The sequence below is a fragment of the Plectropomus leopardus genome, chromosome 14 (genome assembly GCF_008729295.1).
Source record: "Plectropomus leopardus isolate mb chromosome 14, YSFRI_Pleo_2.0, whole genome shotgun sequence".
Lineage (NCBI taxonomy): Eukaryota > Metazoa > Chordata > Actinopteri > Perciformes > Serranidae > Plectropomus > Plectropomus leopardus.
In genome coordinates this window covers 21088552-21111270 of record NC_056476.1, presented here as the reverse complement: position 1 = coordinate 21111270, position 22719 = coordinate 21088552, and the positions used below count along the sequence as shown (strand labels likewise).

Here is a 22719-nt window from a genome sequence, read left to right as displayed (position 1 = left end):
TACACTTTAATACAGTACCTTTCAATTAAACACAGAGCTCATTAGCAAGGTGTTGTATAAATCAAGTATATTGAATACATTTTTCCTCTCGCAGTAAGATTTTTATAACCTATACCTACTTTAGTTGCACAGTGTCAATGTGTTCTTTACAGTGCTGCAGTATAAACAGGTTGCTGACAGATGCTACAGATGTGACATTTGAAGTGACACCACGCTACAGGCCATGCAGGAAGTAGTTTGTGAAAGGTGCATTTAGTTTTTTTTTTTTTCAAGAAGCATAAATAATTACAGGAGAGAGAGGGACTGGAGGATTCTGCTGACAGGTTTCAGTGAGAAAGGCTGTATTTGCTGTTTGACTTAAAGGACTAATGAGTAGGATTTAGAAACATCTATATGCAGACATGGTATACAATATTTACAAAAAAAATGTGTTTTCATTAGTTTATCATTACCTTGAAAATAATAATTGTGTTTTCTTTTCCTTGAGTCATTTATATCTACAAACGGAGCGGGACTTCTCCCATGGAGAGTTTGGCGTGTTGTTGTACAGTAGCCCTGGACAAACAAATCAAACACTAGCTCTATGTCGGGCCGATGGCATTTTCACGCTTTCACATTTTTGTGTTGGCCACTGAGTTCTCCTACATGCTTGATTCATGGGAGAAGTTTAAAAAAAGATAAGTCTTTTTTTTATTTTAACTTTTATCAATAAATGTGAATTCCCTCTTCTGTGCCTCTGCATCAAGAAGAGCACACCTGAATATTTACTTCTTCTCCCCTCCCTTCCTTCCTTTTCCGGCAGTCCCAGGCCTCAAACATTGCATTAGGGAGACATGAGTCACCAAGGTTCAAAGCTCCTGTCAGGACTAGGCTGTTAGTTGTCACTCAGAAATGTGTCAGTTCACAATTGTGTGTCATGAAACTACCTGTTTCATGCATCACCTTTCTTGGCTGTGCAGTATACTGTATATCACCCAAAGAGGGCCTCGTCGTCAGTCATACTATATTACATTATAGCTGCTGCCGTTTGTCTCTTTGGATTTCTTTCTATTGTGTTTGCTGTTTCTCCTCAGGCTATGCATATTCTACCTGTCTGTGTTAGCGCTAGCATTATCCGTCAGCCGCACTGTATTCAGCAGACACTGAGTCTGTGTGTTCACATCCACTGTTCTGGCCCTGTGCCCTGTGAAAAGGGTGGAGGACAAAGACACAGAGGATTTCACATTTGTAGACAAAACAAGCTTTGAGAGTCATGATGAGTTATCCTTTGCATCTCGTTTGCTGCGTAATGTGGTGTAGGTTTGTCTTATTCAGAAGTAAACTGTTGTGAACATGTGTTGTGGCTTGTATTGAACTATTAAGACTTTGCGAGGAGAGTATGCGGCATATATACCACAACAATGGCTGCTTTATGTGACAGCATGATGTCATGACTCTGTCATCTGTTCTTGTGGATACTAGCAAGCTGAAGAGGACTGGAAATAGCACAGCTTTTTTTCTAGAGGACGCCTTTGACAGAAACTGTCACCTCTGGATACGAATGGTACATCAGCAAACAAAGGCTGTGCTGCTGAGGAATGCAATGTCTCTCATGCCCGTGCAGGTCCAAAGGTCTTTCCTGCTTCAGCTTGTTAATGGCATTTCCTTGGGCCAAAATGTGTGTTTTTACTAGGTAAAAACGTCACTTTGACCTCTGCCCCTTTAATGCACATACATCATGTAATTGACTTAATTTTAAGTGATATCAAGAGTCAAGTCTTTCAGTATACTGTCGCCATCTGTGGAAACTAGGTTTTTTATTTATGTCAGAATATTTTTTACCGCCTGTGGCATAATGTAACCTTTTGGATAATGAAGCATGAGAATGGATTTTTTTCCCTGTGTTTGAACAAAAATGCTTTTAAGTAGGAGTAGTGGTTGCCTTTAGCTGTGAACGCATATCTTGAGCTAAGTGTGCAACTGTAACTACAGTGTTGATTTAAGACCTTTAGTTAATTTGCTCATTTTGAAGGCCACAGCTGAGTAAACTAATAGAGGGATGCATGTTTATTATTGACTCGCTTTGAATCCATTACCGCCTGAATCACCACAGCAAACAAGAGTTAAAATCTGAACATGAAACTGCTTTGAATAACTTTGTTTTAGCTACAAACAACCCCCACCAGGCTTCTTTTCATAATGGTTTCTCCACAGGGTATGGCCTGTCGATTACAATGGTGTCCGAGCCTGTCTATACCCATGACATTACACACGCCCACAATTAGCATATGAGTATGTTGTGTACACTTCAACACGTGGTAGTGTCAACAGTCCCCAGGAGCGTTTTAAGAGCTTCTTTTGTTTTCATTCACTCAATCGTTTGTCTGAATTAGCTCTGGTCCAGATTCTTATGTTGACACAAAAGGTACCAGACTGTGACCACAACACAGCCATGCCCCTCTGCTGACAAAGTGCTACTGTGATTAAATAACATAGAATAAAAACAAGTGTAGTTGGGCCATTGGAGACTGACTGGCTCTCAAATGCCTAGCCACAAGTGGCTAACTGCTGCTGTATGGAAACATTCTTCAGTGCTAAATGAATTTGGAAATACTGTGTGTATCAGCCCGCCTATTTTGCCATTTTATAACGTTTGTGTTTTTCCTTCAGGAATGTGTGTCGGCGTAGTCGATCCCCTTCATGCTGTCGTCTGAAGAGATTGTGCAGGAGAAGAGCAGCAAGCATGGATGTGGAAGACTTTCCTCCCCCACCTCCTGAAAGTAAAGTCAACAAAGCTTTGTCACTCACACTTGCTCTGCACTTTGCCCTTAACCTGACAGGGCAACATCTGAAAAATGATTGGAACTTGCCTGCTTATACAGGCCGGTTAGCTCAGTTGGTTAGAGCGTGGTGCTAATAACGCCAAGGTCGCGGGTTCGATCCCCGTACGGGCCATGAGTTTTGCGATGACATATGTAGAACAGAATGACAACTATGACTTTTACAGCAGGTATTCACTGATCACACTTTTCGTGTGATCATAGCTTCCTCACTGCCTCTGAATGACAACAGAAAGCAACAGATTTGGTGCACGTAGATCAGGAATCAGAAACAAATATCAACAGAAAAATAATCTGCATACTTTGGTAATTAATAATGATTATGTCATTTTTTTAAGCAACACTGTAGATCTGGCCTCAAAATTTGAGTATTTTCTGCTCTTTTTTTCTCTTATTATGTAATTGTAAGCTGAATATATTTGGGTTGTTGGTCATACAAAGTACAAAAATCTGAGGATGTGATGCTTGGACTTGAGAAAATTTTAAAGACCAAATGATTAATTGTTTAAATGAAAAAGTAATTGGCAGATTAGTTGACATTGAAATAAATTCTTACTTGCAGTCCTATGATGGAACATCACACAGTTCACAGCTGAAAACATCAACAGAGATCTTAAAGGAGATTTTAGGAGGCAGTGTTACTCTTATCACATGTCTTTGGTTTTCTGTTTTTTAAGACCAGGTTCCCACAGTCATGAACTTCTTTGAAAAGTTATGTAATTATAAAAACTGTTTCCCAGGCCTGGAAATGGTTGGAATTAATAGAATGTTTTATAATTGTTTCGAGTATACATTGTTGTGGGCATTGTTTAAAATATGTTCGTAAAAATCCTAAAACATGTATAACATTATGCAAAATAGATTCCTTGTATTGTTAATTGAAAGTCTATTGCTGTGGTGATTGACTGTTGCAATGTAGCTGACATCACATGATTGGTGTATGCAACTAGTTGGTGGAGGTAATGTCTAATGAACCAGTGAAGTTAGCAAGCGCTAGCAGTTTACTAATTCGCAAATGCCTGTAAAATGTGTTTTTGAAATGTGTGGCTATCTAATGACAAATATAATGCATGGTTGAAGAGAAAGGCAAATTGTTGCTGCGCGGGATGTAGGATCTGCACCAAAACATTTGATGGGAAGCGACTCTGGTCAATCATGCTTAAGGGAAAAAGCAATCAAGACAACCTAAAGGCCTCACAAATTTTTTTTGCTACGATGCCTTTCTCAGGGCACAGAATGAGAGTCTTATTATTGCTCCTTATGATTGCTCTATAGGCCTCACATTACCTATTTTATACTACTTAAATAAATGAATGGAGGTAAAATATTTTGGAAAATTATAGAGATGTTTTGAAAATTCGTGGGTAAAAATGTGTGGGAAGAAATATTACAGTGATAGACCTGTAGTATCACCTGCTAGCTTTTGTAGGTCGTCTCGTGGTCATATCACATCCTGGAGGGCTTGTGAAACTGGACAGTGCGAGTAAACAACACGGATTCCTCTCCTCTGCTTCTCCACTGCGATGGAGTGTGTGGGCAGAGGAGCGAGGGAGCAAGGAGGGTAAAATGTGCTGCGCTGCTGTGAATACCAGACAATGTGCCTCAGTATGAGGCTGAGTACTGCTGCAGCAGCACGCACACACATACACGTATACACACACAGCCTCCGGGGATAGACACAGGCCAGAGAAATGCTTCGTCTCCAGCTGGCCAGTCACTTGCTTTGTTGCCAGGGCGATGCTAGAGCAGATCGTAACCCGGTGACTCATTTGAGCAGACCATTATGTAGCAGAGTGGAGATCGGCCCGCAGAACAGAATCCATATTGTAATTATGAATTAACAATGGGCACCTCAGCATGGGTATGTGTGTCACTTGTACGCATGTGCAAGTTTCATACGCTTGTGCTTTGTATTCTGTGTAGAAAGATGACAGAAATCTTTTTAAGTGAAGATATATTTTCAGTTTAGTGTTTGGTTATGAATGTATTTTAGAAGGGCTGTAGGATCCTCACGTTATGTGTGCTTGCACTGTGATTAATTAATTAAGCTGCAGGCATGCAGACCCATACAACCAGCTATCAATGGTCTCATATACACATAGTTGCAGATGTACTATTGAATGGCCAGTTGTGACTTGTCATCTTGCCAAATCCAATCAAATCAGGTCCTGTTCTATTCTGGCAAAGTCAAGTGTTTCACATTGACACCACAGAGAGGATGTGAGTGCATATTGGGGCATTTATTGGCTTATGAATATACATACCACGGCTAGCTGTGCCTTATCTCTTTGTCCCAAACCATTTATTATTGCACAGATGGAAAAAGACAGATAGCATCTCTGTTTCCAGATTTACTCTCTGCGCCTCTCTTTTCATGCAACTTAAGTCATGGGTGCAGATGGACACAGGGTCACAGTGTTGACCTGGAACATAAGTCACAGACCGTTTCTTCACACACTGACTACAGGGTGGAACAACTACCTGTCATAGCCTGAGGGAAATGAACAGGTGATTTAGAGCTGTGTACATGGCTGTGAGGGACTTCAAAGTGTCTGCCTTTACTACAGGGAGTTTCTTTGGCTTAAGATTTACCTGGTCACTTTCAGTAAACCAGTCAGGCCTGGAGGCAAAACACAGCATGCTGCAACAGTGAACGTGGTTCCTTTGATGGTATTTCAGTGTTATAAACAACCTTATCAGCTAAACTTTAAACGGCCACATAAATGCTTAAGTTGACTGGGTCTGGCAGGAAGAATAATGAAAATGCTGGCAAAGTATAACGGACATTTAAATGTGTCAAAAGGGAAAGGTGTAAAAGGAAGGATTTATGGAGGATTTACACGGGCTTTTATATGCAACAAAGGCCCTGTTTACACCTGGTATCAACACGTCTTTGGTGATCGGATCACAATTGGGCAGAAGTGTGAAAGCACGAAATATGTCTTGAGATCTGACTGCTCAGACCACATTCGGAGGTGGTTTGGGCCGCGTATGGCTGCATTCTTTCAGCAGTGTAGGCCAATGTGTCTGGGCCCCATGACGTCCTAGCTTAACTGACGCCCAACCAAAAAAAGAAAAGTTTCTCTGTCCTCCCAGCAAGTTTGTCCATTCAACGTCTGTCCATTTAGCATGAGCTAACACACAACAGCAGCTGCTGTTAAAAATTCTCAAAAATCTAACACTGACACGAAAAAGGCTCAACTCTGTTGTATAACCCATTAATAACCGCAATAGATGGGGATGCACGATAATATCAGCACATCATCGGTATCTGCAGATATTGGCTTTAAAATGAAATAGAGGTATCAGCAAACATGCTGATTACTGCTGATATGACAGACAGATATTTCTTTTTTTTAATGACAAAGTGAACATACAAAACATCATCCATAAGTTGAAGATGTTTTCTTATTTTGCACAATAATTAATATTACACACACTGAAAAGCATTGTATCTCATTTCTCATCTGCTGGCAGAATATCTCGATAAGAGCACGCTTGATACAATGTTAATTCCACTACAGAAAACACTTGATGATCACTAAAATTAGGTGGTGAAAAAAGTCTATATATCCATGCATCCATGTGCAATGAAATTGGCAGAAAATCCAATATTGTGCATCCCTAAACCATAAGGAAATGTTAGTATTTTTAGTTTTTGTCTAACAATTAGTCCTGTCACTGTTGTTGTATGTGTGTGTGGCCGGATGGACTCCCACCAACTGTCCCCAGCACGGAGTTCATGCAGGGGACAAACCTCCCACTGATTAATAACAGCATATTTAGTCTTTGGAGATTGAAAGGATTCAGGCATTTTTTTGCATATAGAGCGGGGCAGCATGATACGAAAACATGTGGTCACTTGAGATGCATGTGAAGACACATTCCTTTTTGTCAAGATTTTTTTTTTTTTTTTTTTTGGCTTTTGCCTTTGTTTGATAGGACAGATTATGAAGTGTGAAATGGAGAGGGAGGGGATGACATGGGGCACATTGCCGAGTTTGGAGTCAGACCCACGGCCGCTGTGGGAAGGACATTGCCTTTGTACATGAGGCACCTGCTCTGCCAGGTGAGCTACCAGGAGCCCTGCCGAGACAATTTCTAATGCCAGGTGTAAACAGAGCTTTTCACTTGTGATCCAATCACCCTAGATCCATGCTAATACCAGGTGTAAACAAGCTTTGGGCAGTGGCTTGAGATCCAAAGGAAGAATCAATATGCCGAAACCCGGGATCGAACCAGGGACCTTTAGATCTTCAGTCTAACGCTCTCCCAACTGAGCTATTTCGGCGATGGAGCTTGTTGTGGAAATGAACTTGTGCAAACTTGGTATTCTGTTTTTTCTCTGGGAACAGTCAGGATATGAGAGAAAGACTTTAGACTTTGAGCTAACACAGTCAAGCTGTGACTTCTGATGAAAGTGCTCACAAGGAATCTGTGGTATGCTTGCAAGCAAAACTGTGACAAAGATAGAATATGATCCTGAGAAGTTTAGGATACCTCCTAAATGTTGGCTCTCTATAGAAAACTGCTGAACTTTGGAAGAGCTGAAAGGTTGAATGGTAAGACTGGGAGTTTCTTCCATTCAGGCGCTGTGGTTTTGACTCATTTTGTCCTTCTGTGAACCCTGTTTCAATGATGACCCAATATTTTCCACAACACTGAATTCAGATTGAATTCTTGGAATGTTTTCTCTACTGAATTCTTTTTTTTTCTTTCACTGCAGCATTGAATGAAACCTTAAATACTGTCTTTACACATTTAGCTCTTAGGGCCAAAACACGACGCCAACAGATGAAAGTTGAGCCTCTGCATTCCTCATCCCTTTACACTCTCTTGCTCTTTATTCAGCTTCACTGACTCAGGCCCTACACTCTATTCATCAGGTTAGAAATAATGCAAAACTCAGGCTGTAATACTCACTGGAGGGAGTAACAGCTCTCTTTCCTGCTGGCCTAATTGCAGTGTGGAAACTGGGAAGACATTTGTTGTTCCCTTCCTGTCTGCTGCCAAGTGAGAGCTCTGATGTGAACGTGACGCTTTTGAATGCTAACTATATCTTGTAGCTCTGCCCTAGTTTGTTTTATGCTATAAAGTAGAGCAGCTGATGTGCTGTTTTGGTGTAGATCCTTGATGTATAAAAATTCTGTAGGAAAACATAACACTGTAGTAGACCCCACCCTTAATTATAAGTCTGTATGTGGCTCAGTCTTTAAACTTCCCCGGCCCAAGGACTAAAACTGCCACCCACAGTGTATCTGTAAACACTCTCTAAAGGAGTCTTCAAGTGAAATGATATGATTATTGAGTTAAATCCTACCTAAATTTAACTTATGTTTAGCAAAATCCCCCAAAGCAAACAGTGTGGTATGAGGACCCTACCTTTCATCCCAGAGCTCTGTATTTTATTATTAAAAGCTAATCTGTATGGTCTTTTACAAAGGATAGATATGTTTTCCCGTTGCATTTGATAAATGGCTCAAAGTGTTTCAGAAGTTTAGATATTAATGCTTTATTTGTAGTTTGCCTGATGGTTTCAATTCAGAAGACTTTACTGTGAAGCCCCTTTTCCACTGCATAAAAACCCCACTAACCTGCTAACATCTGGCTTTTGTATGTTAAGGGAAAGGTAAATGGCATTCACACCGGGGCTCAAAGACTCTGCAGTAGTCAGAGGTATATATCAGCTGCGATCAGCAAAACACAACACCAAGGCAACAGTGCTAATTTCAGTCCCTTTACCAGCGAGATGCAATGATGCACCGACACTAAATACTGTCCGTCTCAGCTCAAGCAGCGCTCAGACATCACTCCCAGTTAGTCTGCCCCAGTTTGATGCCACACTTTCATGTGATATTGTCTTGATCAGTAATGTAATCCAGCACTGTATCTCTCTGAGCCCTCTCTCTGTTTTCAGTGTTGGCAGATGAAGAAGATGAGGGGGAAGCCTTCGACTTTGATGACAGTGGTGATGACATCCCCGAGGCTGACCGCCCACCCCCTGCACCTCCAGCTCCCCCAGCCCCCAGCAGCAAGGATCAGGGCCAAGACATGACGGTGGTCAGTCACCCAGAGGGCCATCTCCCCAGCCCGGACCCCCCAGCACCTTCCATAACATCCGATGCAACTCCTTCATCAGCAGAAACAACAGTTGCCTCGAGCAGATCCTCCACAGCAGGTGGAGCAACAACAGAAGAAGAGGGGACATCTGCTGCCGAGAGGACGAATGACACAGAGACAGATTTACCACCTCCTCCACCCCCTCCTCTCGATGATGATGCAGAGGCAGATCCTGGAAGAACAGGTTTGCATCCCAAAAAACTGTTTACATTTTATTGTTGGCTTCAGGGGAGTAAGAGTGTTTGGGCCCAATAAGCCTTTCCTCAGGGCAGATGTTTCCCTGCACTACACTCAAGTTGTGTTTGAAAATTAGTTGACTGCAAATAAAGCTTTGAATATGTCTGATATTTTCTAACAGCAATCAAAAATTCCCCTTTCATGTTTGTTTGCATTATCCGGCTCTAATCCAGCCCCCTCAGCTCAGGCTAATGTGGAGGAGTAAAGTGGGGCAGTCTGTCTTCCTCATGACACACACCTTGTATCTCTTGCTGCCTGGTGCTGGAGGTTGTCTGGCTTTTATCACTGAAAACTGTGGCAGCAGCAGCCAGTGTTAGGCTCTGCTTTGTCTCATTCACTCAGTCATTCTGTACTACTTTAGTGAATAGATGTCAACACTTTGCTAATTTTGCAGCTTTTATTACAAGAAAGCGTGCATTATTTGAACACACAGCCACAACTTGTATTTCTATCAGCATGAGAAACTTCCATCAGCTACATTTATGACGTATTTCCTGATTCTCTCCTCTCAAATCAACCACTGTTGCACCACTCGCTACTGGCTAAAATATCACTTTCTAACCATTGTCATTTTCCAAACTAAACCTTGTATGAATAGAACAAATAATCCTGAAAGTGGTTCTTGTCCCTTTTGGAAAATTGTTACATAGAAGTGTGTCTACTACAAAGTGACTTTTTACACCCAATCTCTGTGGGTCCTTGTCTATTGTTGTCAAGTAAGTATATTCATAATTAAATTAGTTGTTATGTAACTACAAGTAAGATGATCATGTATTTTTTATTGTTTCTTAATCATGGTGCCTAACATGGCATTATTCTATCGTTGTAATGCATCATGTTATGTATTTCTTTTCCGTCACTAGGCAGGGGAGGTCAGGCAGCATCCATGGATGACCATCAATCTTCACAGGCCATCCCAAAGACCTCCTCTCAGGGCAAAGTCAACCCCTACTCTGTGATAGACATCACTCCTATCCAAGTGCAGCAGCTTGAGCAGCAGCATGGACCCTCCTCCGCTTCCTCACCAATGGAGCCCAAGGAAAGAGAGGCAGAATCCCAGGATATTCATACCAGCCCTGTTGGCATCACTTCAGGATACTCGGTCCCAGTACCCTGCGGCTATGCAACCCCTTCTGGCGTACCGCTCATCACCCCAGCTTACACCACACCCGTCATCATTCGACACCTCTCCGTGGATGAGGATGGTAAAGTAGAGCCTGCAGCAGGGAAATCCTGAAAATAATTATAATGATTTATGAACTACTAATGATAATGATAAGGTATATCAGATGCATTTATTTTGAAACATCCACAACAGCAGAAAAGCCTCTGGATATGAAGGATGTGTTTGTTCTTTACTGTGAGTGAAATTCCTCCTCTTTTTTTCCTTACTGCACACAGAAGATACAAAGCCATGACACGTAAATGCTGTCTCGGCTACTTCTCTGTCCTCTCTCCTTTCTCTTGTTTTTCCTAAAGCCTTGCCACAAGGAAGTAGGGCCTAAATTTAGCCCTCCCCAAAGATCTGTGCTGGCTGTGAGGATTTTCCTGTTTCCCTAAAATCTAGCAGTAGCTGTGTCCAAGCCTGTGGCCTGGCATGCAGAGGAGTCTGATTACACTGTAATTATCTTACCAAGGTCACACCAGAGTGAAATACTCAGATGTTTTAGTCAAAGAGTTTGGAAAGTCATGCATGTGTGTGATGATGTGGAAAATTATTTACACTTTTGCAGTGTAGTGTTGTGATTTGAGAGTTCTGGCCATGATTTACATGGCAGCATGGACATTTTGCTACAGTTGTAGCTTTTGCCATGACATGTTTGTAGGAGAACAGCAGGGTTATCTTATCATGGAGTTTTTAGTGGGTACATGTGTCAAGTGAAATTTATGGAAGCACATTTTTATCAAACTATCATCTCTACAAAATCATAGGTGACATGGAATCATCAGTGACACCTGGTGGTATGTCAAAGAAGTTACAACAGAGGTTGTAAATCTTGGAATTGGGAGTTTTTTTTGGAGTTGCTTGACGTTCAGTGTGCTGATTTCTTAAATATATATATATATATATATATATATATATATATTTAAGAAATCAGCACACTGAACGTCAAGCAACTCCAAAAAAAACTCCCAATTCCAAGATTTACAACCTCTGTTGTAAGTTCTTTGACATACCACCAGGTGTCACTGATGATTCCATGTCACCTATGATTTTGTAGGGTTTGTGTTTGGATCATAATATTGTGGAGCCCAAAAACAATAATGTGATACATTGTAGGTTATCTCTGTGTTTTCTCTCTTTCCTCCCTCAGTCACTGTGGTTGGGACTGCCAACACCTCTGCTGACAGGTATGTGGAACATTATACAGCTAGAGCATGTCTATACCAGTCATGTAGAACATTTAGGGTCATATCTTAGGGTTCAGTATGGGATGTCACTAATAGTATACTTGTTCCTGATGCTAAAAAAAGTTTAGACTCAGACTAGTCAACTCATCTAAAAGTAATTAAAAAAAACTCAGAAAACAGTTAAAATTGATCACATTTTAATTTATAAGGTTATACATTGACCAGAAAATACTACATATTTATGCTGCATATTCTAGTAGCTATTTGAAATCACATTTTTCACCAAATAAATTGTAAATAAACTGTGCATTATAAATATTGCACATTAGCCTACAAAGCAGCACCTCACTTAATTAAAATTAATTATATATATATATATATATATATATATATATATATATATATATATATATATATATCATGTATTTCTTGGGTGTCTGGTGTTATGCTATATATTTATTTATTTATTCATTAAACAAACTATTTGTGTTGAGCGTACTGTTAATGATGGTTAATAATGGTTAGACTTGCATGCCGATCCAAACTCCTGTTCTCCTCTTGGTATCATATGAATATGTTTAACCAACTAGCAAATAGCAACAGTTAAAGGTATCATCAACTAATTGTGCACAGTATGTCATATAGCGTCAACAGAAAAATATAGTTATTTCTTGGTTTTCTGATGTTATGCTGACAATTAAAATGCACATTTATTTATTGTTCTTCATTGTTTATTATAGTTATAATTGTGTTTGTTTACATGTTTTCTCAAGTGTTTTCAGTGAAGAGTATCCACCTATTAGAGAAGAAGATGCATTGGCTAAATGGGCATCTGATCCTGCCAACACTGCATGGATGGAAAGTAAGGAATGATTTCCACACATTCATCTAGTGAGAGATGCATGTAGTATAATTCCCATGGACAGAATACTGTTGTTTCAGTCTCTGCATGCCTTCAGGGGTGCTATTATCTTTTTTTGACACCACTGAATTCCCAGACACTTCCTTCCCTGTTCTGATGAGGAAGCAGGTCCTTGTGTGGGCTTTTCTTTCAGATCCCTTCTACATCGCATCCTGTTTGTTGTGTGAACAACGCTGCTATGTGATGTTAGAAATCACACATTAGCTACTGTGAATGGCTCTTTGTATGCTTCAGGTCCAGATGAGGTGATTTACGATGATGTGCCCAGAGAGAACTCTGACTCCAACACAGGTTTGTAAAATTTCTTTTTCATTCTTCCATTTCATCAAATTCAGTATTTCAGTTCCTGTTTGTTGCTTTTAGCCTGTCGGTGCTGCTCACTTTCGCTTCTATTGTCCTAATTTCTTTTGTCAAAAACAGGGATATTTCTATTATTCATTTACGCTGTAGCATGAAATTATTATGTGGATCTTGAGTGAAATGGTTTGTAATCTAATACATAGCTGTTCAATAAACATGATCTTTTGTGAAAGCTTTTGATATCATTTAAGTAGTTTTGCCACTCATTTTTGTTGACGGAGTCAACAGGAACTCCTTGTGATGTAATACATTTTGTTGAGCAACACAAAGCTTGATTACCGTGTTAAATCAGCACACTTTTGACCTGCTTTTAGCATTATGCGCTTTAAATAATAGTATTTATTTGAAGACTATTTAACTTAAGTGGAGTATAGTATTGTAATTGTGTTTATATGCATATACATCATATAAGTTAATGATAGAGGAACTCTACACATTGTTCTGTAGGATCTTGAATTTACTTAACTATATTATTTCTGATTACATCTTCTGATTTCTGCGTCTGTCCTGTTCTTGAATACAGATCCTGATGAGATGATCTATGATGACGTGGAGCTCGGCGAAGAGGGTGGCTGCAGCAGCTCCCTTGACAATGGCTGGAGCTCTAGTGAGTTTGAAAGCTATGACGAGGCCAGTGATGGCGAAGGTCGCGCTGAAAACGGCCTGCCCCACGCCTTCATGAGAGGAAAGCCACCCCAGAGGAAAACCCATGTGCGTATAACAATCACCCTCCCATTTCTCTGTCAGCATTACAGCCAGCAAACAACTCTAGTTTAATTATCGCTGTACATCTGTAGCTGGGCGGGCGACAGCAGTTGATGAAGTAGGGATTCAACTGATGTAATTGGCATTTTATTTGTTATTAATGAGAAGGCCTTTGTCTTCTCTCCTGTCCTCCACATATCCACTCTGATGTACATCTGATATGAGGTTGTATTTTAAATTATTAGGTTGAAAAAAATAATTTCATTGTGCGTATTTTGAACCTTTGGTCAAATTATTTGGGGTTCAAGAGTTAAAAATAATGTCCCATTTGTGCATTTGATGTAGCATCAGCGCTTGCTTCTGCAGATCTGACAGAGATCATTCTGGCTTACAGTCAGCTTGCTGCACTGTGATGTTTTGGATTGTGGTTTTCAACTTTACTTTGTTTTCAGTGTATCATTTTCAGAAATTAATGATTGCCACAGGCAAAAAAAAAAAAGAAACCCATCAAATGCCAGTGGCCTTAGATTAAGAGTGCAAGACACTTTATTGTCATTGTAGGCATACAATGAAACTACATTTAGTAACTTTCAGTAACCAGCAGCAATAGAAAGCAAGATATAAACAAGATAATAAAATTTAATAAATATGTGGGTTAAAAAAATCCCTAATGATTTAAAAGATGTAATTTGAATTTTTACTCAATTTTGTATATTTTCTTTTTTTAAAGGTCCAGTGTGTAGAATTAAGGGGGATATATTGGCCAAAAGGGAATTAACTGTTCACAAATATGTTTTCAATAGTGAATATCCATCTGAAAATAAGAACTGTTGCGTTTTCGTTATCTTAGATTGAGCTTTTTATATGTATATATGGAGCAGCTCCTCTTCCACAAAGTCAGCCATGTTGTTTCTACAGTAGCCTGGAATGGACAAATCAAACACTGGCCCTAGATACAGCCCTTTATGTTTTTGAGTTGGCCACCGTCATTTTCCTATATGCTTAGCACATGGGAGAAGTTTCAGTTGGTTGCAATCTGCAACCTCACCATTAGAATCCACAAAATCCTATACAATAGACCTTTAAGATGAAATAGATTTTGTTGCACGTTAATAAAAACTATTGTCAAAATTGTTAAAATGAAGGAAAAATTAGTGGGGAAAAAAACACAAAATTGAAATGAAAACAACTGCAATAATAAATCTTAACAGTCAGCATTGTGGCTGTAGACAATTATCAGTACAACTGCACTGTTAAAATGTTATATTTCAACTGAATCATATCCTAGCTATACAGTGAGGTATTGATTTTCCATTTTGTTTTGCAAGTGTGATATTACAGTGCCCACAAAAAGAGACATCAGATCAAGGGAAGGCAATGCCATCTGGAAAGTCCATCTCTTCCCCTCATGCAGTCTTTAAATGGGCTACATAAAAGAACATTTTTGAAAGAGGATAGAGTCAGCAGTCTACCAACACATATATCACGATTAAAGTATGTTTGCTGTGGATCTAAGGTGCAAGGTCATTCCAAAACCATAACCAGTAATGCCTGCTTTGCTTTTGTTTAGCTCTCTCAAGATCTGACACGCTTGAAAGAACACTATGAGAAAAAGATGAAAGATCTAATGGCAAATACAGTGGGAACGGTAGAGCTGCAGCAGCTAAAACAGAAACACGAGCAGAAGGTAAACTACCTGAGGCTCACCTCGCCTGCCTGCGCTAGACAAAGTAGTCCCAACTCCTTAACTCTCAGTCTAGCTAACCACTCTGGGCGTCTCTCACTGACTCGGTACCCTCATCCTGCTCTCATGTGAATGACTTGTGGTGGTGGTACTGGTGATGGGTTTGCATACAATTCATTTGGCTCCCTGTCTGCTGCACTTGCCTGTCTCATTATATGTGTATGCATTGGAGGTTGTTAAGCTTAGGATGTTTTTTTTTTTTTGAGTAACAGTTGTTAAATTTACACCAGCAATTGAGTTTTATTCTTCAAAGTAGCTTAAAACTGTTGCATATCGTAACAGAAGCTATTCTTTTACAGTATTTCTTACAATGTAGATCAGTCATTGTGTATTGAAGCACTGTGTTGCTTTCAGCTGATGTCCCACTTACTTTGTCATTCTCTGGTCAACTTTGCTGTCCTATGTTCCACCATCTGCTGGTCATCTTCATCCCTACTCTAACACTGCTCCTGTCTCGCTCAGTTCAGTAGCTTTTTAGCCATAGGTTTAGACAACGTAAACTAAATTTAACCTAGGATTAAAATTCTCAACTGTGGAAAAAAAATGTTACATCTGCGATACAGATACTGTAATAGTCTATTTTGTCTCATCAAAGATGCAAAAGCTGGTGAAAGCAGCTAAGGAAGGGACCAAAGATGGACTTGAGAAAACCAAAGCTGCAGTGAAAAAGGGGCGCTCTTTCATCAAAACCAAGTCATTCTGTCATGGTAAGTAATCCGCAAAAGTTTGCCTTAATTCTACTGCCTGATATTTATGGTGAGCTCTGTGGATCCCCCCAGTTATTATGTATAATAATTATTATTATCTTATTATTGTTTTTTTTTTCTTCTTAATGCCATGACCCCCCCCCCCCCCCCCCCCCACTCCAACCCTGTACTTATTACTTACTTGTTCATTTTTTGTGTGTGTTTTAGTTTATATGCTAGAGGTTGATGGTGGGTGTGCAGGTAGTTGGGTGGAAAAGTCAAAGTTATATCTATTGAGAGATGATCATTACATTTGTTATATTTCGCCCTTAAATTAAAATAAAAAGTTTGCCATCATAAACAGCAAACCCTTTAGCTGTACATGTTCCCCAGTAGCTCTTCTGTTTATGCTAAATCAATGTTAATGTGAACGCTTAAGTATTTTACAAAAAGGCAACTATATTGGCCAGGATAGCATTTTCTTGTCTCTTAGGCATAGTGGCTTGTTTTTTAATTGCAATTATTTATTTATGAGGCTTTACTTGCTCTCTCTTCTTAATCTTCCAGAGAGAAAGTCGGCAGTCTTTGAGGATGAAGAGGCTGAGCTCTTTATTGAGGTGGACTGTTTTAATGTTGAGCCAGTGCTGTGTCCAGCACCAGAGGGTCTTTCACAGCAACAGGTAATGAACATACCCTTCAATTTGTAATGTACATAAGTCCCTTATAAGTATATTTGCCATTAAAGAAAACCAATGGTTTTGTATTTCTCTGCAGCTTGTGAGAAGGTGTATTTTAGGATCTATACTGGAGAGTGAGAAGAACTACCTTGAAGCACTGAAAAGGATATTAGAGGTATGCAAGTGCAGCTGCAGTGATTTCCAAATCCACTTGGAAATGCTTGTTATTACAATTCACGTTGTCTGCTTTATCAGCAATATGAGAAGCCCCTGTCCCAGATTGAGCCAAGGCTGCTGAGCGACAGGAAACTGAAGATGACCTTCTATCGTGTGCGTGAGATCCTGCAGTGCCACTTCCTGTTCCAGATTGCCCTGGCAAGCCGCGTTGCTGACTGGGACAACCTGGAGATGATTGGGGACGTCTTTGTTGCATCAGTAAGCTGGGTGTTATGTTCTTTGATTATGGATGGAGGGGGGTAACAAGAAAATGAAACTGGGAAAAGGGTCAAGCCAAACAGAAGTTTTGTTTTCTAGGCATACAAATAGGCTTTAACAAGGTTAAACAAAACTACATTCTTTAATAACAAAAGAGAGCTAAAAAAAACAGATAACTTACTTAACTAAACAAAGGACTTCAACACAAAATTAAAAAACAGACTTCTTCCCGTAAGGAAGATAAAATTACCAACCCCAGTACACAGCAATTCGAGTCTCAACTGGTTAGCAGCACAGCCCTAAAGCTGCCGACTGGCCTACTGGCACCCACTAGTTGCCTCCGCAGACCTTTTAACCAGGATGTGCATAATCAGAAAAGTGAGCAAAAAACAGCACAGCACAGCATGTAAAACTGGGGCTTTTAAAGCCTTTTCAAAAGAACTTAACTAAGACATTAAACATGAATAGTCTACATTAGCTGTGGTGCCCCTGAATTCCCTGAATCCTGCTGTTTTTGAGTCGCTTTGACTGTCGCAGCATTTCTGTTGGTTACATGTAGCACAGCCAGACTCCTCCCTGTCTCACCATCTTACTTCATGTCAAAGACATGTGCTCTCATGCAGAAACGAAAAAGCTACACTCTGTTCCCTTATAGTATGAACTCCACCCTTCTCTTGTCTTTGGCTGCTTAGCAACTCACAGGCAGGGATCTTCAAAACAAAAGACTTCATGCCCCACAGTCCTGGTCAACACATTTCACTTCCTTGTTTTTGTACAAAAGTTGACCGCTGGCATAACATCAGAGGAGTCTGCTCGCTGCCCTCTTTCACCTCACTGTTTTTATTCCATCATAAAACAACACAATTTACACACCAAGAGGTTATTTTAGGAATGGAAAATTTCATGTTCATTAATGTAGCATAGGTACAATACGATAAAATAACAAAAATATATAGTCATATTTAAATGGACAGTTCACCCATACATCCATGCAATGCATCCCCTTATCTGCAGTTCTTTTTCCCCTTATCTGCAGTGCTTCTTATCAATTTAGATTATTTTGGTGTGAGTTGCCAAGTGTTGAATATATTGAGCATATCTCTCCAATATAACACAACTCGATGGCAAACAACTTGTGGCGCTCAAATTGCCAAAAAAAATACATTTCAAAAACTCAATGGGAATGTCTCTTAGCAGTAATAATGACCCAGTTACTTAAGATAATCCACACACCTTGTTGTGAGCAGTTTCATCTAGGTACTATTTTCTTTTGCCAAAGTTAACCTGTCAACTGTGTCACTGTGCAGAAAGAAGTGTGCGCCCTCTACTCACAGCTAGCTCAGTGATGCCAGGTGAGCTTGCTGTATACGAATCCGACCCCATCAAGACAGACTTGGCTAAATAGAGAGTTTAGTAGTTTATTAGTTTTATTCCTCTCTTGCTGAGAGAGTAAATCACCCACTGCTTGAGTCAGTGAAGAAGATTTACTTCCCAATAGTTCTACTGATGGGTATTCAGACGCTCAGATTTTGAGCCATGAAAATTCAGCAAGACCTTTAGCGGCCACTGATCTTCATGATGTAGTCAGAGACACCGCTACTCCGCTTAAAGAAGAGTCAGCTGCCTCTACAACTGATGACAATACAGATACTGACTGTGTGCCAATTGTCTGCAACAATAATGATGACAGAGCTTCAGCTGCTGGGGGCTCAATTGATGGAGCTACAGCCTACATTGCTTCAGTCAGGCCTTTGTAAACAAAATGTGATTCATCTGCATCCTGTTTTCAATATTTTTCTCATGAAATTACTGAGCAATATAAATTAAATTTGCGATTGAGTTTAACATGTCAATCCTAATGTTTTTACCAGCTATGCTAATATGGCTAAGTGAGATGCATGTGTTGTACTTAATAGAACATACATTGCTGAAAAAAACAAACAACAGACATCTCATGACACCCACCTGTCATATTGCATGATGTGTCAGTAGGAAAAACTGGCATTAATCATAGAGATGTTATTTCATTAAGTTTTTCCACACTACCACAAAACAAGAAGGTACTGGATGCAAAAAAAAAAAGGATCAAAACATTTGCGCCTTTAGGTGTTCACAATAAAGACTAAACTTGTGGAGGTTTTGACCTTTTTTGCATATCTATCAAATGAAAGGAATTTGTGGAGGCTGACTGAATGTTTTTTTTTTTTTTTATGAAGCTCATTTTTAAAAAAATGAAATATACACAATATTTGTGTAAGGAAATTGAATTACAATGATACTGCAGCTCTGCTATTTTCAAAAAGTCTTCTCTGCTCCCCAGAGCAACACATAACATTTTCCTGATCTGATGCCACTAACAGCATAATGATATCATTTGTCTGTGTCTTCCAGAACTGTTACAGCATCAGTACGGTCCTGCATGTGGTTAATGTGTTTAAACATCTGTTTCTCAACAGTTCTCAAAGTCCATGGTGCTGGATGCCTACAGTGAGTATGTGAACAACTTCAGCACTGCAATGGCAGTGGTAAGGAAGACGTGTGCCTCCAAACCTGGCTTCCTGGAATTCCTTAAGGTTTGGGAAAAACGCAAGCAACATGTTAAGCTAACACTGGAATCACAAAACAAACAGGGCCATGGATATTGTTTTTGCATAAAGATTTTTTGTTTTTGTTTGTTTGTTTGATTGTTACATGATTGTTACATGATTTTTAATTTCAACAGAAATGGTTTACTATTTTAACTATTAAGTGAAATTCTTGCTGTTCTGCTAATGGCATCTAATGACATTGAATATAAAATTAAATAATTGAATAAAAGAAAATGCTGAATAAATCAACAGAGTACATGAATTAGCCCAGTAAATACAACTGCTGCTCACATCTGCTACCATGCTTTTTAGTCCTATTCCTTTATCACTGGCATGTTGTTCAGACTAGTTCCTCACTTGTGCCGTAACCCGTCTTCTCACCCACAGCATCGTCAGGAGACCAGCAGTGACCGAATGACTTTGTATGGCCTGATGATGAAACCTATCCAGAGATTCCCACAGTTCATTCTGCTCCTTCAGGTATGATGAATTTCCTATTTTAAGCTCTGTAACAGTGAGGTGCATTGTACAGAAGTGTGTAGTATACATGTACACCAGCAGAGGGAGCACAGTACACATAAAATACATTTGTTTTTCAAAGTGCTGACTTCAAGGGGAGGCTCTGAGGGGAAATGGTTTCCTCAGATCTCTTTTAATCCTGTCCTGGCACATTTACTTTCCTGTGCCTCTTGCAAAAAAACCTCAGGAAAAATATAGCACACTGGAACTTTATTTTTGAAGTATAAACAGCAGTTTATTGACTTTATTGTTTCTATTATTGAAACTGCATTAGTCATGAGGATAAGTTTTTACGCCAATACATTAATGTTAGGCTAAATCAGTTTTTGTGCGTTAACACATACTGGACTGGATTTCTTTACATGCACACTGTCAGTTAACTTAATTATTTCGACGTTCGATATTTGCACTGTAAAACCAACTTCTGCACATCTGTACTTCCTCCTTTGCACCTTTTGTACATACATTTGTGTTCTTTATATTCTGTTTTTTTTTCATTTTATATTTTTAAATTGATTCTATATTTTTTTTTATCTCTTATACTTTTTGAATTCAACATTTTTATTTTTCCTTTATGTTAGTTGTTTTGCCCCGAAACACCAAGTCAAATTCCTATATGTAAATGTACTTGGCAATTAAACCGGATTCTGATATGTTCTTTAAAGATAGATGCTGAAAGATGCTTTCATCAAATGCTGTTGGATATCATGATGCAGATTTAGGGAATTGTGCATGTGCAGGTTGCCCCACCCCCCCAATTAATAAAGGAGCCCAATTAAACTGTTGAAAAGCATTAGTCCCGATTGTGGATAATCACCCAATGACTAATGATTTGATGATTTGTCTGTGCATCTTCATCAGGACATGTTGAAGAACACACCAGTGGGCCACGCGGACCGTCTGCCCCTGCAGATGGCCCTGACCGAACTAGAGACGCTGGCAGAGAAGCTCAATGAAAAGAAGAGGGAGGCCGACCAGCGCTGCGAGATACGCCACATTGCAAAGGCCATGAACGAACGCTACCTCAACAAGGTCTGCTGAGTGCCTGCGCTCTGTCATGCATGTTTGTAGTTTGAATTGTACCCTATAATGCTGCAGCTTAGTGGAGTCTCTTTTCTTGATCCATGAGTTCTTTATAATGTGTTATTTTAATATGCTGGTTGAGGAAGTGGTTAGAGTTGATGATGCACTCATTGCTCAGTCAGTGTGCAAATTTTTTTTGGCTGATGTTTGATTCTTTTAGCATATGCTGTGGCATTTCTCTCTGTCCCAGCGTGGGCGGCCATCAGGCACTTGAGCTTCACATTTTCTCAAGTCTTCTCTTGTCTCAATAGCATATTTTTAGCCCATGGCTTTGCACATATGCGCATCACCAGCTACCAGCTTTCCCCAATGTGTAATTATTTGTCTATCTGCAGCCACCCACAATGGTACGTGTGCAGAAACATGTGTTTACAAGATACCCCACATGGGGCAGAGCAGATTTGTTCCTTGAGGCCTTTAATTGCTGGGATGCACTGCTGATAGCCATGTATTATATGCTGTTACCCAAAGTGGATGGTTTCACAGTAGAGAATGACTGTAAACATTGGGGGAGGAAAAGTGAGATGATGACATGTGACAAACGTTCCTTATCAGACTGAATTTGGGAATTGTTAGCTAAGTGCATTTACATAGTAATGTACCGTTGATGTATCATCCCTGTCCTTTAGCTTCTGAGTAATGGCAGCCGCTACCTGATCCGGTCAGACGACATGGTGGAGACGGTTTACAATGAGCGTGGTGAAATCATCAAAACCAAGGAGCGACGCCTCTTTCTGCTCAACGATGTTCTCATGTGTGCCACCCCCAATATCCGGTAAGAGTTACTGCAAAACAGACACGTTCTTAATCCCTCGGTTAATTTGCACCTTCTCCTCCCCTTGGGTGCAAACGCCTGTAATCTCATTTTACAAATTTAGAAACTTAATTGTTAGAGGATATTTATTGTAAGTTGGATTTCCTGACAGAAAAAAAAAATTCTCAAATTTAATTAAACTGAAATTAAAATGGTGGACAGTGTAAGTTCTAGCACTGGTGTCCTTGGGCTGACTTTGGCCACACTTGAATCTGTAGGTTTGGACCCATATGTGACCGCTGTGGCTTGCTATTTAGCCAAGAGTGATAAAGAGCTGTTCCCGGGGGTTTTCCGCTTCTTGTCCTGTAATTGTAACATGTTGGTCACCACATACCGCCTCTGGGAAACATGCACTGACTTTTACAAAAAATTGCTTGCCTGATGAGTGACATTTATGTCCTCTTATATATCAAACATGGTGCCTATAGGCCTTCTCCACTACACCAGTTTTTCTCTTTTCCTAACATCACCTTTTCTTGTACCTTATCAATCACTGTTTTAGCAGTCAGGTAGGCCTGTTTCATCCTCATGGACCTGGCTGTTGCTGTCTAAATCTTCCTGACTGGCTCTGATGTATATCCCAGAGAACATTATGGACTAGCTAAGATTTTATTTAAATATTTGTTTTATTTTTATATCAATATTGGCTCTGAAAATG

General features: G+C 39.8%; 1 protein-coding gene and 2 non-coding genes across 4 annotated transcripts in view; 2 read left to right on the top strand and 1 right to left on the bottom strand.

Moving 5' to 3' along the window:
* Positions 1 to 22719, top strand: part of arhgef10 (Rho guanine nucleotide exchange factor (GEF) 10) — a 60213-nt gene that overhangs the window by 5118 nt on the left and 32376 nt on the right. Inside the window, exons 2-17 of one of the 2 annotated variants that reach the window (XM_042500644.1) lie at positions 2650 to 2759; positions 8737 to 9123; positions 10040 to 10381; positions 11492 to 11528; positions 12302 to 12390; positions 12685 to 12741; positions 13334 to 13521; positions 15086 to 15202; positions 15855 to 15966; positions 16513 to 16625; positions 16720 to 16797; positions 16878 to 17057; positions 19514 to 19630; positions 20033 to 20125; positions 21026 to 21196; positions 21877 to 22022. In XM_042500644.1, coding sequence (XP_042356578.1) covers positions 2723 to 2759; positions 8737 to 9123; positions 10040 to 10381; positions 11492 to 11528; positions 12302 to 12390; positions 12685 to 12741; positions 13334 to 13521; positions 15086 to 15202; positions 15855 to 15966; positions 16513 to 16625; positions 16720 to 16797; positions 16878 to 17057; positions 19514 to 19630; positions 20033 to 20125; positions 21026 to 21196; positions 21877 to 22022 — 2264 coding nt within the window. In that variant the 5' untranslated portion in view covers positions 2650 to 2722. The remainder of the gene's footprint in view (positions 1 to 2649; positions 2760 to 8736; positions 9124 to 10039; positions 10382 to 11491; positions 11529 to 12301; positions 12391 to 12684; positions 12742 to 13333; positions 13522 to 15085; positions 15203 to 15854; positions 15967 to 16512; positions 16626 to 16719; positions 16798 to 16877; positions 17058 to 19513; positions 19631 to 20032; positions 20126 to 21025; positions 21197 to 21876; positions 22023 to 22719) is intronic. The other variant, XM_042500645.1, reaches the window with a different exon arrangement.
* Positions 2861 to 2934, top strand: trnai-aau. Its single transcript has one exon. It is a non-coding gene; the product is annotated as a tRNA-Ile (tRNA).
* On the bottom strand, positions 7038 to 7110 carry trnaf-gaa. Its single transcript has one exon. It is a non-coding gene; the product is annotated as a tRNA-Phe (tRNA).